The 16,059-nt window shown below is 37.9% G+C and overlaps 1 protein-coding gene across 1 annotated transcript in view; it reads left to right on the top strand.

Annotated features, from left to right (window-relative positions):
* The window catches only part of OTOG (otogelin), an 88,062-nt gene that overhangs the window by 36,237 nt on the left and 35,766 nt on the right, over positions 1 to 16,059 (top strand). The window contains exons 21-29 of the mRNA XM_033063836.1: positions 2,760 to 2,867; positions 6,899 to 7,037; positions 7,308 to 7,442; positions 8,520 to 8,666; positions 9,252 to 9,371; positions 10,209 to 10,325; positions 11,170 to 11,326; positions 12,298 to 12,324; positions 15,002 to 15,169. Of these exons, the coding sequence (XP_032919727.1) occupies positions 2,760 to 2,867; positions 6,899 to 7,037; positions 7,308 to 7,442; positions 8,520 to 8,666; positions 9,252 to 9,371; positions 10,209 to 10,325; positions 11,170 to 11,326; positions 12,298 to 12,324; positions 15,002 to 15,169 (1,118 nt within the window). The remainder of the gene's footprint in view (positions 1 to 2,759; positions 2,868 to 6,898; positions 7,038 to 7,307; positions 7,443 to 8,519; positions 8,667 to 9,251; positions 9,372 to 10,208; positions 10,326 to 11,169; positions 11,327 to 12,297; positions 12,325 to 15,001; positions 15,170 to 16,059) is intronic.

Genomic DNA, 16,059 nt, shown 5'->3' with positions numbered 1-16,059 from the left:
GGCATTAGATGTTACAGTAGCTACTGATGTTGGATTTTCTCTCAAAATTTATCTTTTTCTGGTTAGACAATCACATGCTCCCTGCTGCTTATTTTGTTCGTTTTTTGCTTCCCTTAAACTCTATTACAGACCTCTGAAGGGTGATCTGTGAAACCTTTAGAAAGCTCATTTAAGGTTGTGGCAAAAGTACTTGTGGCTGCAAAGATCAGTTCTTGGTATGCTGTTGCAGGAGAGAGGGGAAGGAACTTCCCCTGCAAGACACAGACTGTTGAAAACTGCTCTGCTAGAAGCTGGCAGAATGATTTTTTTAAAGTTGTTTTTGGTACAGATTTGTCATCTTTGCAGAAGCAAAGAACTGTTTGAGTCGCAGAATGACATTACTTCTAATTATGCCTTTACCAAGACTATTTACACATTTCTGTGTGTGAATGCAAAAAGCTGTAGATAATGAGGTAATAATGAAAGTAAATGTTCATCAGGGTGAAGCGGGATAGTTGTACTTGGGTCTTTGCAGGTCACTGTAGGCTGGATGTATAAGCATCAAGAAAAATGTCTGATACTTCAAAGAGGAGCTGTGCAAGGCCTCTCTGAGGGTGAATTCTTAGATCACTGAAATCTATCCATTTGCTTGGCTTTACAAGAGAGAAAACTGTTATCACTTTTTTTTTAAAAATCCAGTGTAATATTGTGAGGAAAAAACTGCATTTAGTGTTACCTTGTCAGTGTGATCTCTTTGTGTCTGAATGTGCCCTGTTCAGTTCTGAGCAGCTTTAAACCAGTGGGAATTTCAGTCTCACAGCTGTCTCCAAGAGACACAACGCTTGAAATAAGTCTGGATTACAAAGAACACTTCACCTACCCTGTAGGAAAATTACAGTTTTTCAGTGTAATGGGGGAGGAGGGTTTATGGTGTTCTCCAAGTTCCCGTTCTTACAGAGTTGTAAATTTCTGTCTGATGCACAACACACTGAAGAATAGTCTAAGTCAAATACAAATTACAAATTTGTACAAATTATCAGCTCATTAATTATCACAGAACATTTCATTTGCTCAAAATTCAATGATTAAGTGTTTCCTTTTGGATAGCAGGGAAACAAAACATTATTGTCCCCCTGTTTGTCACAGATGTGCCTCACACCCATCACATGTTGTCCATGGTGCCACATCTTGCCCAAATGACAGTGCTGAACATCAGGAACAATGAATCTGTTAGGAACACAGGAGAACCTGGACAAAATTGGTATTACTACAGCGAGGTACTGGGATTCCAAACAAACTTAGCTTGAAAAAAAAAATAAAATTATGTGCCCAAAAGTACCATTTGAAGAAACTGAATATTTATTTCTCAATACAAGTAAGTCTCAAATGTTAGGAACAAGGATAATCCTAGACTGCATGGTGCCTGTAAGGAATCTTTTTACTATGGAGCTGGCATGCTAGCTGCTCTGGATTCTTATGTTGCATGGAATGGGGCAGGATCAAAACAGCTTGGAGCTGCAGCAGTTGGAGTGAAAGACTCTGCTGCAGCTTGTCAGGAGTTCAAGTTTCACAGCTTCCATTTGAGAGATGGATTTGTCACCACAGCTGCTCTATCTGTTATTGGACCCTCAGGTCCCACACTGGTATTGCTTTGCTCACCCAATAGCACTACAATATTTGTAAAGAAATGGTTTTTGGAAGAAATGCAACTTTCTGGGCTCAGTGAAAAGATGGCTTGGTTAATAAAATAACTCGATGCTTCTGGTGTATTTCCCAACATTTATTTGTAAACTCTGCTTGAGAGTTCTCTTTATCTCCTTCTTTATCTAATTTCAGATTTTCTGAATGTTACCAAAAAACCACAAACATTTTACTTCAGTATTAGGACTAGTTGCTCTATTTAGTCTTGCTAGGCAAGAATTCCTCTGTTTTTACTCTAGGAAAGTAATCTTTTTAACCTTTTTTTAAATAGTTTTTCATTTTTTTCTGCTTCTCTAGGAGTCGTAAATAAACAAATTCTTAGCATTAATCTTGAACTGTTACAATGAAACTCTCAGCTGAAGACTGTGAGGATACTTCTGTCTAAAATTGAGTATATTTGTAATGGCTTGCATGAAGGTGTCTGCCATGCAGAAATAAATATTAATTATTGACGACAATAATTCCATGCATCCAGGATAGCTCTTCTGGTGTTGATTAAATTATTTATGGAGCAAGAGGCATAACTACAGCTATAGAAAAACTGCAGCAAAATAAGACTCTTTAAGTCAGGGAAAGAAAAGACAAGAAGAAATCCTCATTAAAAACCCTTAGACTAAATATGCCACTAATTTTGGATAGTAAGAGTACATACCACCGGAACAAAGGGCTGTGATGGCTCCCACATCTCATGGATTATCTCTTGACTTCAGTTAAATGCAATTTAATTGGCTGAGTTACAAGAAATCTGGTGACATTTAGAGGATTTCTAGAAAGTTGTCGTTTCCCTGACCTTAAAATTTGAATATTAATAAGTCAGTCTTCAGAGAGTTAGTGTTTGAAGATTAGTGCCCAAAGTGCTGACACTTAGTAAGGATTAAATATTCAGCTACTTGTGAAAGGAAGATACCAAATTGCTCATACACAATTATTAAGTTGGGCTTTTTCAGTTTCAGAAGACTTTAAATATTATTTTGGTCTCAATAACAAAACTGGTGACTTTAAAGTTTAGGAAAATATTTTTGTATCTGGATACCAGCTATACTGCTGCTGAGAGTGTGTTTTTGTGCTTTTTTTCATAGTCTTGTGAAACATGGGGACATGTGCTTGGATGCAGATGAATGTCCATGCTCATGGAAAGGAAAGGAATATTTTCCAGGTGACAAAGTAATTTCTTCCTGTCATACATGGTAAGTGGAGATCTATTTAAGTGATGAGTTTATTTTAGTTGTGTATTTGTGGGTTGATTTTTTTTTTTTTTTCCTCTTCATGTGTTGTACTCATAAGTTTCACAGCAGATTATCTAAATCATCTACTTTGGCTTTGCATTTACAATTCTTCAAAGAGCTGCTAAAACTGGTTCAGGTTTTGTTCTTTCAAAGCACTTTACATAACAAAATAATAGTGAGTTGGGATCTTTAGTTTTAAAAAAACTTGATTTAGAAAGTGATTTTTAAAATTATTTTCAAGGTCATGGCTAGTATTTCTAAGTATAGGTGAAAATCCCCTAAATATCACAGCTGAGAGACATTTTAAAAAACGTTTTTAAAATTAATTTTCATGTTCAGCACTGGATCTGAACAGTCTAGAGCTCAGAACATAACCCTGTGTCCTTAAATATGCATCCACTACAATGTAAAATTAACGGGAGTACTGAGCAACATCATGTATGGAGCAAAGAAGCTGACAGATGGGTCCCTGATTTTGTGTATGTGGGTAACTGATGAATCAGTCAGCGTTCAGAGGTAGAATTCCTATAGGCAGGAGTTGATAGGATGGTTCAAACACACACAGACACCTACTCCTTTTCCTCTCCAGGGCTGTAAATGCAGCACTGCCCTGCCAGGTTTCCTCGAGCACTCTCAGTAGGATTGTTTCACTGCCCTTTCAATACGATGCACAGGAGTGTGGAAATACACCCCCACCTACCTGAGCCTGAAACAAGCCCATTTTTTGCCAATCTCTGCCTGTTTTCCTCTCTGACCATGGCTGAACATAGCACTGAGCAGTGCTGTTTGTCCTACCAGAGCCTCACAAAAATCAGCTCTACTACCCAGCACCATGATGCTGAGGTAGAGGTGTAGCCTCCAGATTGCCAGCAGAGCAGTCCCCTCTTTTTGTGCCCTCCTTGCAGCTCACCAGGAGCATTTAACTGGTGTGCCCAGGTGAGCTGCTCCTGCTCAGCTCAGGTAGCCCAGCCAGGGAAGGCTTGTCCTGTCAGCACCTTGTCTGCATGTCGTGCCCCTGCAGCCTTGTGCTGACTGCCTTCCTCTGCCTCTCGTCAGGTCCTCAGTAGCTGCTCTAGAAGAGATTTGTAGCCCTTTGCTCGACTGGTGAAGCGACTTAGAAGCCACCTCCACTGGGCAGGCAGGTAAAGCGAGCCGGGTTATTCACCCCCTTGTTTCCAAAGGCCTCTCCATTTGCACCTGGTGTGGGATTGCTTGCATCAGAGAAAATTAATTTATCCCATCTCATCTGTATGAGACTTCACCAAAGGCAGCAGCAGTGCAGGCAGAAGGACACTTGGATATTTAGCCTTCTCTATTTTTTTTTCCATGAGGCCACACTTATTAATTCATGCACAAATCCTTAATGTTGTCATGGCTTTTGTAGTTTTCCATGTCGAGAAGCAAAGATAGATTAAGTGACAATGGCTTTTTGGCAATCAGTTGCTCACTAATAGAGGGGAGTCTGCAACAAGCTCTGCTTGATACAAAGCATATAAAGTCTGAGCCTGCTGAGTGGGTTTGCAGAGGTGAGCCTGATATGTTAAGGGAAAGGTGCAAAGCATGAGAGTGCTTCTGTGCAAACACACACACTTAGGCACTCATGGGGGTTACCATATTGTGGGCTTGGTGCATTGAGTTACATCTTACACTTGATGTAGTGTTAACAACATAAATATTGATCTGATTTATCTATTGAGCAGTAACATGACAATTTCATAAGTTGGCAAAACTACCTGTGAGCTGACAGGAACTTTCAACCCAAGCTCTGGACTCTGCCAGTGGTTCTAGGTTTCCCAAGTTCTGTTTGCAGTGCAAGTACCTGGAATATTTAACATGTAGTGGCAACACTAAGCACAATGTTCTAATGCTGAGCTACCAGAGCAACTTTTTGGGGTGCTGTACCAGGTAAGATGAGTTTGTGAAGTACATATGCTGGTCTGCTGGCATCATGCTGAGACCACTGAGCACCTCCTGGTCACTCTCTGTGGACTGCTGAATTGAACCTCTTGTGTTTTTAACAAATACTTCTCAGAAATATGCTTTATAAAAAGCTATTTTAAGTTTAGAAGATTCTGATAGCTTAGCTTTTCCAACTAGGACACTCTAGAGTCTGATAACTAAATGTTAGCTCACTTAGTATGAAACAAACCTGGTGTTGAGGATTTTAAAGATATTCTGATTTCTGATTATATATGTGTTCCTGAAAAAAAGAAAAGGATCTCCCTAGGCTTTACATATTAAATGTTTCTGCACAGACCCTGTAAGAGATCACCACATGGAGAAGGATTTGAATAGGCCAAGTGCAAATCTAAAACCTAATGTCTCAGGAGAACATGAGAAGCAGCACTTAAGTCTTCCAGTCCAAACATAACATAATTTCTTCTGTTTGCCCCTGACTCCATCAGCTTGATGAGGTTCTTTCCTTTGGTGCTGTTCTGAGGTGACTGCAGTTAGCAAGTCCTGCTGCTATTTCCTTGTGCTTTGGCACAGCAAACACTTCTCACATGTTGTATTTTTAGCTTACTTTAGCTGTATGCTTAGTGTATTGATGCATGTAGCGATGCAAAATGCAAACAGTGGACCAAATCTGTGATGGGATAAGCAGAATCCTGGAAAATCTGGACAGTGGCTCCACGTAGATTCAAGTTAATTGCTAAGTGAACAGGAGGAAAGCTGATGCTACCAGTAGCTAGAACTGCCTGGATTTTCCAGGTATTTGCTGCCCTTTTGAAAACAGTGGTGTACTGGCACTGTGATGGAAATATGAAGGAAAAGTTACACTGACAAAAATTTATTCTGAGGAAAAACTTCATACTGCCTGCTGCTTCAGTATATGAGATGTCAAATGTTAGAGATTAATCCAGTGTTTCTGTAAGTCAGATTAAGACTTCAATTATAAAATATTCAGCATTCATTTAACAAGGAAATTAAAAATCTTTTCTTTAAAAAGTAAACTGAGGCATGTACCAAAATTATATCACATGCTGTATTTAGCTTAACCTATGCTTATAAAGATACCTGTTCTAAAGCTGTGTCAGAGCACCAGCTTTGCTGTCTTTATCAAGGAATATTTAAGTGGTTCATTTGGTAACATAGAAATGGTATTTTAATGCTTGTGGGTGCATGAAATTGTATTCTATCCATTATTTATAAAATTTATGTCATTTCTGAAAATGTTACTTAGATTATAAGAGGATGATTCAGATAGAGGCGTAATATTCAATGCTGCAAAGCCTCTTGTTATGCAGAGAGAATCCACTTGCTCTCTTAGGCTGCAAAGGGAATTTAGGTAGGTCTGAACAGTCACGCAGCAGATGTGTGTTGAAAACCCTTTGGTGCTTGAGGTGGCCATAGACATAACTTGAACTGTTCTGGAACCTACTAAACTGGCTGGGTTTGGGGGTGATGACATCTGGAAAAAGAGTAAGTCCAACAACACAACTCTTTTAAGGAACCTAAGCACCAAAATAGTGCTACTGACTTGTTTCCTTGGTAATTCTATGACATTCTCATTCAAGCAGAGAATGCATGAAGACTCTAGTAACAGGACATGCTACTTTTTGACCCTAAGATTCAACTTGTACAGAAAAAAATGTTCGGTGAAAAGCTGAAAAATGAAACTTTCTCCTTGTGGCATTTTATTGGTTTGCACTAGATGATGAGTTGTATTATGTTGCACTAGGTTTTTTGTTTTGTTGGTTTTGTTGGTTGTTTTTTTTGGGGGGGTTTTGAGACTTGTTGTGGTGTCTATATATTCTGGTGCCTTCAAATTCTCATAGAAGAAGAAACTTAGATGATATGAGTTCAATATGTACATTTTTTTCCCAGAGAAGTAATTGATGTGTCCTGCTTCTAGCCAACATTTCAAAACGCCTCTGTCCGCACTCCTCACACTTGCACAGCTTTTGTTTCCTTGCTTCTCAGTGCAATAGCTGTAATCATTTGTCTGGGCTTGCAGCTGATATTCCCATTATTGGTGGTGCATTTTTCAGCATTTGCCAGCATGGATCATTCCAGTGCACCTTCCAGCCTTGCCCATCGATGTGCACGGCATACGGGGACCGGCACTACAGGACCTTCGATGGACTCACCTTCGACTTTGTTGGAACTTGTAAGGTCTACCTAGTTAAGGTGAGATTTCTTTGGAAAACCTCTCTAAAACTGGATATAAGGCTACCTGTTTTAATCTACTGTTGTACTTACTGTGCATTTTGTTGAGTCCTACATCCTGTTTATTTCATTTTTGATATTGTTTAGACTTTGAATCATACATAAAAGAAATATACACTGAGGTTTCTGCTAATTGACCTATGTAACAACATGCATATTTATATTAATATATTAATATATAATATTAGTGTATTTAAAAATGGGCATTTGTTTGTTTTTTTTTCCCTTCAGGGTACTTCTTCAACCAGTCTTTCTGTCATTACAGAGAATATTGACTGCTTTAGTACTGGAATCATTTGCAGAAAAAATATTTTCATTAATGTTGGAAAATCTTTTTTGGTATTTGATGATGAAACTGGAAATCCAGTAAGTTTCAGTTCTTACTGCTGATCAAAAAGCAGCAGATGTACTTTTTTGGGTGTTTCTTCCTTTCATAACCAAAAACTTATTGTGCCACTTCAGTAGCAGAGGTGTAAATATCTTCACAGTGAATGCTGATCACATCTGGATTATTCAGTGGAAACCTCAAATAAAATCTTGTCTATATTTGACAAAAATGTTAGATGAGCTAATTGTCGCTCTTTCTTTTTAAACTTAATTCCTGTTTAATATCTTAGGAGAAATACAGGTGTTTTGTAGTCAATGGGAGTTTTACTATTAATTCCATTAGAACTAAGAGTTTAGTCAGGTCTGGAATGTGTAGAAGGAATATTTCTATACAGTTAAAAAATCCCAGCAAATTACAGCCCCTGGTATATCCTCCATAGCCTGAATTTCATTTTTGTTTTGGCCAGACTGCAAACTCTGCTCTGTAAATGTTTAGTATTTTAGCATATTAGTAATTATGGTATAAACAGTACTATTTACAGTTTATAGACTGACTATAGAAAGGAATTTTGAGATATTGCGTAATTAAACCAGGCATCTTAATCCATGCTACAAGTAAGTTCCAGTCTGATTGTTAGTAGATTGAGAGAAAAATGTTTTATGTAAATAAGATTGTAATCTGCAGACATATTTGGACAATTCCTTATTTCCAGAGGCTCCTTCATGCATATTTTTTTTTCTATCCATATTCAAAAAAAGCTTGTGACTGAGACAGAATTACTTATAACTAAGTGAAAATCGTAATTATGAGCCCTAAAACTACTCACCTACCTCGCAGATGAATCATTAGCATTCTCATCTTCAGTCCATTACCCATCCTGTAAATTTGATATAAAATCAACTTTTAAAATTGGAAAATCGTAAAATATAGTACAGTTCATATTCAAAGTCCAGGCTCTTCCTGCTTAAGCATTTCTCTCTGTGGCCTTCTGTCTGTTTTTGGACGTGTCTGAGAACCATGTTGTTAATTTTAGTTAGGTATTTCATTTCCTGTCAAGTGAACATTTTATGAAGATATTATTTCCATTATAAGCTCCCTTGTTTTATTTTGGACAGAGCTTATCTAGCTACATAGATGGCCTACAAAAAATGCAGTTATGGAAAGCTGGATTTTTCACTGTTGTTCATTTTCCTGATGAACACATCACCATTCTTTGGGATCAGAGAACGACAGTTCATGTGCAGATGGGTCATCAGTGGCAGGTAGGTGGAACTCAACACTTATTGCCATTTCTTTGAGATACTTATGTAAATCTGGCTACATAAGACATAATTATTCAGAGATAGACTGTCAGAAATAAAGAAACATTCAGCTGCTTTGTCCATGAAAATATTTATTCTCTTTTTTTTTTTTAGTTACTCTTTTCTGTATAACTTCTGTAATAGGAGAGATAAATATGTGTGGGGCAAAGTTCTCCTTCAATACTCATTCCTTACATGACTGAAGCAGATGTTATTTTGCTGAGGCTTAAAAAAACACATAACTGGCTGACAGCACCCTTCTCTGAACAAAAAGTTAATCTCCTTTTTTAAAGGCTTGTGGATACATAACTGAAAAGGCAAAATAGTTACATGGTGAAAATAAATTATCCTTCATAGCTTTGTTACTGAATTCTTTTGACTGAAGTTTAGCTGAAAAAGGATTAAAATGTGACAAATTTATAATTAAACAACTAAAGATGCAAGTTTTGAAAATGGTCTGATATGTATTAATAGTATTTAATCTTGTGAAAATATATTTTTAAATATGTATATATATATTTGTGTGTATATAAAATTTTTTCTCAGGGAGAATTGACTGGATTATGTGGAAATTTTGATCTGAAGACAGTAAACGAAATGAGGACTCCAGATAATTTTGAATTAACCAACTCACAAGAGTTTGGAAACAGTTGGACGGCTGTAGAGGTACATGGCAAAAAGAGAATGTGCTGGCAAGAGTATTTTGCTGGTAGATTTTTTACTGTTTTATCCTAAAGTTCATTTCAAATGAAATCAGAAGTTCATTCCTGGAAGAGCCAGTCAGGCGGCAATACAAATGACAATATCAGCAGTTCTTAAAGATGTCATAATCTCTTGAAGAAAAGAAAATAACCTTTTTTTTTTTTTGCTACAGGATGTTATAGAAAAAAGAAAAATATCATAACGTTACAGTTGAACAATAAAGTGGGTGGTTTTTTATGATGGAAGAACTTTGATTTCACTTTAGAGTGTGTTGACAGTTTAACTGATTTCTGATTTTTTCATAGCTGGGAAACATTTAACTGTGCAACCATAGCAATGGAAAGCAAGTTAATTATATATGCTGTAAAGTTAGAAATAGAACTTTTTCTAAGGCAATATTTCTAGTGGTGTTCATAGAAATGTACCTTCCTAGTAGTTGGGGTAAAAAGATCTGATTTCTGACACTCCTAATACACATTGTTATTTATGTAAGTGAGAGTGTTCAGACACAAGTACTGAAGGTTGGGCCTATCTGGCACCTCTGATTTGACCTGTGTTTGTGTTTTTCTGCTGCTTTCAGATCAGTGAAACGTTTCTTCAAATTGTGCAATTTTCTTTTTCTTCCTCATTAGCATTAGCTTATAATTCTGTATCTTAGTCCTGCTGTAGTTTCATAAATGATGCATTCACCTTTTGCATCTCCCTAAAAAAATAAAAAGCACAACAATATGCTTTGCAAGTGCAAAACACAAAGTGGTTATGAAAAAAAATTTCTCACCTTCATTTTGCTTCCCTGTTTAGTGTGTTGACAGCTCTGACATTCGAAATCCATGCAGTTTGAACCCCCTTAGAGAGCCATTTGCCAAGAAGGAATGTGGGATACTGCTCAGTGAAGCATTTGAAGCTTGCCACCCAGTGGTGAGTTGTAGTCCTGTGTATAAACAAACTGAAAGTGAACTTAGCACCAGAATGAAATGTTCCTCTTCAACGTGAAGGACTTTGTAATCAATTAAGACAAAAATACACCCAATCTGGGATCTTTTCTTTTTAATCGCGAGCATTGTTTGTGCAAGCGTAACTACTTGTTTATTTTTATGAAATGTGTTACATGGCACACACATTTTTGATGCATATATAAATAAATGTATTAAATAGGCAGCATCATGTGGGAAGAATTCATTCCTAGAAAACTTACTCAAATGTAAATCCATATGGAATGTATAACGCTTCAATAAGCAAATTAGCATTGACAGTTTTCTTTGAAATCTTGTCACTTAAGACTTGAAGATACTGTAAGGAAAAATGACAAATTCTTATGTGAAATTCTCTGATAATATGAAGAGAATATGAATTGCTCACATGAAAAGAAGAGCTTTCCCTCCACTTTGATTTCTTACATTTTATGTGGATCTGACTTCCTTAAAATTTCTGAGTTTTACTGGTCTTCTATTTCATAAGGTTTTCACAGTTTATTAGGGCTTAAATACTACAGGACACAATACAAAACACACGACCACATCAATATCTTAATGTGCCTGTTCTTACTGGGTCATTGATTTAATTGTGTTGCTAAATGCTGGACAAGGTTTTATGGTGCTTCCAATGAACATTTTTTCTCATGTTTCAGGAAGCACTGAGAGTGAAATCTTTAATACTTGCAGGTTTGATGTATTGCCTTTTGGAAGAGCCATAGCTTTGTGTCAAGGTGCTGCTTGGTGTTTTCTACAGGAGCGCTTTTGATAGGTGATATTTTCATTTCCAGATTGATGTCACCTGGTTTTACTCCAACTGTTTGACAGACACTTGTGGCTGTAACCAAGGTGGTGACTGTGAGTGTTTCTGTACAAGTGTCTCAGCATATGCCCACCAGTGCTGCCAGCATGGAGTTGCTGTGGACTGGAGGTCTCCCAGAGTGTGCCGTAAGTTTGTTTAACCAGCACTGCCCAGGGCTGCCACTGCCCTGCATTTGTGGGAGCCTGACCTGGAAAACCAGGCACACCAGGTTACCTGGGGCCATGGATTGCATCTGAGCCTCACTGATAGGGAGATGAGTTGGTGCCTCTCACTCCAGTTTTATTCTGGTCTAACTGGGTTATGAGCTTTTTCTGTGTTCGTGAGTGATGCTTTTCTGCTTTTAATCCCTTGTCCTGTGACGTGAAAGGAGAAGTCATGGGAGGGGTCTGTATTTAGGGTACAGCATCCCTCAAAGCAAAGGTGCAAACTTAACAGCTCAAGTGATTTCCATCTTCAGGAGAACTTTACTTAAAAAGATCAAGTAAACATACACACATTACTAGAGCCCCCAGAGCAAGTGTGAAATGTAAAGCTCTTCTGAAGAAAAACAAGTTTTTAAGCAGGGCATAGTCATTACCTTACCTCAGAACTTACAGAAAAAATCTGAGGCCTTTTTCTCTAGCACCTCATGGAAATGCCTGACAGGAGGCTGTGATTTCCCCAAAGATTTGCTAAAAAAAAGGGGAGATGCAAAGAATGGAAGAAAAAAAACATTTTCCTAATCTTGCAGTTGCACAGAGAGGGTATGCAGCTTGCTCAGGGTCACACAGCAAACTGACCACTACTCTGAATTTTTGATGGAGAAGTTATGTTTTAATGTGAAGCTCAGTCATAGCCACTAGAGGTCACAAAAAGACAGTTGTATGTATATAAGCTTAGTATTTCCTGCTGGGAAGCAATTCTTTCTTTAAATCTTTGTAGTTTGAATTAGTATTTTGTCCAAAGTACAGCAAGTATTTGGCAATAACATTTTAATAAATGGTTGTGTATTATCTAATTTGGCCAAGCATAGGCTCACGTCTTATTCTTAATGGGGAATAGAAAACCTGTTTATCTGTAGAATGCCTGTAACTGTCTTTTTTTTTCCTTTTTTTAGCTTATGATTGTGAATATTTCAACAAAGGTAAGTTATAAAGGAAGTGACAAAATATCAATAGAATGTTGGGGTTTTTTTATTTAAGTCTTAGAATCTTTGTATAAAAATAATTGCGTTTATGAAAACATTTGTGCATGTTATGATTTTTAAGTAACCAAGATTCTCTTTTGCTGCTTTATTTTGCTTTTTCAAAGTCTTTTAATTTCATAATACTTTTTAATCCTGCACTTCTCTCAAGAACACGTATCTAAATAATTTTCTTTGCAGTGATGCATACTCATTAATAATTAAATCATTAAGTAATAAATAGCATATCAATTAAAAGTGCTAGTGCTGCTATTTAAGGCACAGTGCAGTTCCAGGCTGAACAGACCCCACTGGTTGTTAAATCGCTCACAGGCTCCTGAGCAGCCTCCAGAGGGAGGCAGATGTTAAACTATGACACCTTTTTGTCCCCAGATGGGGAGTAACTCCTTTTAGGACTCAAGTTCTGAGCAGCCAACATTGCTGCTGCATTGGAGTGGCTGTCAGCCAGGGGTGCAAACCTTGCAGAAGGTGCTAGACCACCCCTTGAACCTGCACTGGGTGCTGTGGTGCTGTGTTAGCCCTGGAATCCGTATTCAGACTCTTTCCAAGTTACCCTGCCCATGTCTGCAGAGCCAGATGTGGCACACAAGCCAGCCTGGTGTGAGGAAGGGTCAGGGCTCCTGCTAGTTGTGCTGTAACTTTTTATCGAACTCGTGTAGGAGCCTGTCTATCCACGTGGCATGGAGTATTCTGGTCTTTTGATTGATAGTGCAGCAGCTCACTCCTGGAAAAGTCTCAGAAAGAGACCAAGTTTTAATTAGGACAGACTTATGCACTGTGCCAGGGCCAAATAATATGGCCAAGAAACTTGCTTTTTCTCACACAGAATCCCAAAAAGATTTAGATTGGTGTCGAATCACTAATACATGGGAATTTTATCTAAATCACCTTCTAAGACTTAGAATTAATTTAAATAAAGGACAGTTGAATATAAGAGGTGTTGAAAGTTTAAAGGTTTTTTGTTTGTTTGTTTGTTTCATAAAAGAAATAGTCTGATAATAGACAGTCTTAGTGCAGGTAGGCTGAAAATGCAGTGCCTCAAACATTTGTGGTGATAGTGATATAGCACATGCTTTTAAGGTGTCACTACCTTTATTTGTTACTGAGTTCTTGCTGACAGAAATTAGACAGTAGAGATTTGGGCACATGACCAGCCTTGCAATAAATATGGTTATTGTATACTTTTTACTTTGTACTTTTTGTACTCTTTAGTAATCCAGCTCATCACTATGCAATATATGAGGTTTCAGAACTGTCAGTGGGCAAAAAAAAAAAATCTCCGTGCTGAATGATTTCTTGTCTACATAACTTACGGCAGGATGATGCAGAAATACTTAGTTTTGGAGATGGGAAGGTTAAGAAATTGTCTTAGACAAGAAAGATGTTTTCTTTGTATGACTTTGTGATGAACCCAGAGTGAAATAGTTCCAGTACCACCAGAAGCCTTTTGCCTTTGGACAAGGGAAATCCTCAGCTGGTGGCTGTGGTCTCTCAACTTTTGGATGGGCCTGAGATGGGATACTTAAACATAAAAGGATATTTCCATAGCACTGGAGGCTTTCAATAGTAATTTGAAACATGTTTTTTCAACTCCCTGTGCTGAAGGTAAGGAGGTGTCTTTGTGCATGTTTAGGTGGGCATAGACTTGTGTCATAACTAACCACCTTTTCATGCCATTAGAATCCAAAGCTCTATGTATAATGCAGCATCTTTAGGATTTCAAAACTCTTAATAAATGTTAAGGTTTTGGAGAACCAGTGTGTGAAGGCAGGCTCCAAATTGCAGTCCAGATTTTTAACCTGTTGGAAGAGAATACCATTAACTTCCCAGCTGACAGCTGGAGTTACCTCAGATGTGTGCTTGCCATGTCCTGGCTTGTGGTAAAATGGTGTTGCAGTGAACTGCTCAGGTGAGGCATGAAATGCCTCATTTTAACAGAGAACTTTACAAAAATAGTTTCAAAGATTTAAAAATAAACCCTAAACTATTCTTCTGCAACCAAGTTTGATCTAAATGAGAAGGTGCGGCATTTTAAGGTTTGTAAAATAACTTTGCATGCTTTTGGCTTTTTTTACTTATAGATAAAATATGACTCTTCCTTGCTTATGATGTTGATTTCTTCCTGTCTTCACAGTGGTTATGTTTGTATCTTCACTGTTCAAGGAATTTTTTGATGCTTGTTGGCAACAAACTTTTTGCTCTCTGCAATGTGGCTCATGCTTTGGACATTAATAAAATAGGTTTTAAAGAGTAGTAAGAAGTGTATGACCAGTTGAGCACACAAATAAATAGTTTAGAAGGATCTGAAATCAAATAACTGAGAGTTCAGCTAACTTCAATAAGTTATGAATTTGATTATGAAACCAAAGCATATGAGAGATGAAATAGAGAAGCTAATCATGAATCTTGAAAATTTGAAGTAGGTACTCTTGATAGTTTTCAGAATTTGTATTTTCTAAAAAAAGGTTTGTTTTGGTTTTCACTCAAGTTTAGTACATAGCACCTAAATCTATTTTCAGAGGGATGGAATTTTGTTCTTTACGTGCTCTGCCCTAATGTTTAAAGCTCAAGCATTTGTGACACTTGGCAAGAAAAATAATTGTTTGTTTCTCCACAGCTCTGGGAAAAGGCCCATACAAACTGGTCAGCTATTTGGATGGAAAACTTGTCATGGCAGCAAAATTGGTGGATGGTGTTGTTTACCCTGTGAAAGAAGATGATATTGTTCCTGGGCATGTAGTGAGCTTTATGCTGACTTCAGGACTTTATAAACCCAAAGCACATGGTAAAGTCATAATAGCATAGCATCTTAAATAAGACAGACCAAACTTGGCCCTTGTCTTTAAGAGCAGAGCTGGGTCAAAAAAAAATAAATCTTTGCTTTATCAGTCAGTTGAATGTGCACTTTAATGTCTGCCAAAATTCTCTTTGGGTTTTAGACTGTAGCTTTGTAAACAGTTGTAAAGCAACTGCCTTCAGAAGAACCAAACTGGTACTGCAGCCCAGAATCAATGGGTGTTGCTCACTTGATCACTCTTATGGTGGAAGTGGGAAAGAATGGCAGAGAAATGCTGTAAGAAAAGTGCTCCCCGCTTCCCTTGCTCTGCCACCATCTCTCATTGTCTGCCCACACACACAGAGATGCTCTTTGGCACTAACTGAGCTCCGCAAGGGTGAGTGCTGCAAATTTGTCTCCTTTGGGTCCCAAATTAAGTTTCCCCTGAAGGAAACTTCCTCCTTCATCAGGTGAAAGATGTGTTGCACACCTTAGACATGTGCAGAAAGCTAAAAGAGCATATACAACATTTGTGACATTAATTGAATGCTGAAGTTGTCTGAATGCACAGCTTTAATGCCCCCAGAGCACTTGGGTATCAATGGTTTTACTGCCCAGAGTGCCCTGCTGAACTCTTTGGGCTGGCTGAAGGTGGCTGTCTTTGTGTAATCAAAGGAGGGGTATGGGTCACTTAAAAAAATGATAAACTTTTGATTGCTAATACTGCTGTCTGTAGAACTGACACAGGAGCTCATGTAACAGAATAGCTGGGGACAGATTTCTTTTATTAGTCATAGTTTTGAGGCACTTGTACATTGCGTTCGATTTATGTTTGGACAGGGAAGGTCAGTCCTACTGTTCTATTCCCCTATAAGAATCTCTGGCTCAGAGTTTAACCT

Source organism: Catharus ustulatus, chromosome 6 (assembly GCF_009819885.2).
Source record: "Catharus ustulatus isolate bCatUst1 chromosome 6, bCatUst1.pri.v2, whole genome shotgun sequence".
Lineage (NCBI taxonomy): Eukaryota > Metazoa > Chordata > Aves > Passeriformes > Turdidae > Catharus > Catharus ustulatus.
The sequence above is the reverse complement of the archived record's forward strand: the minus strand, read 5'-3'. Positions and strand labels throughout refer to the sequence as shown.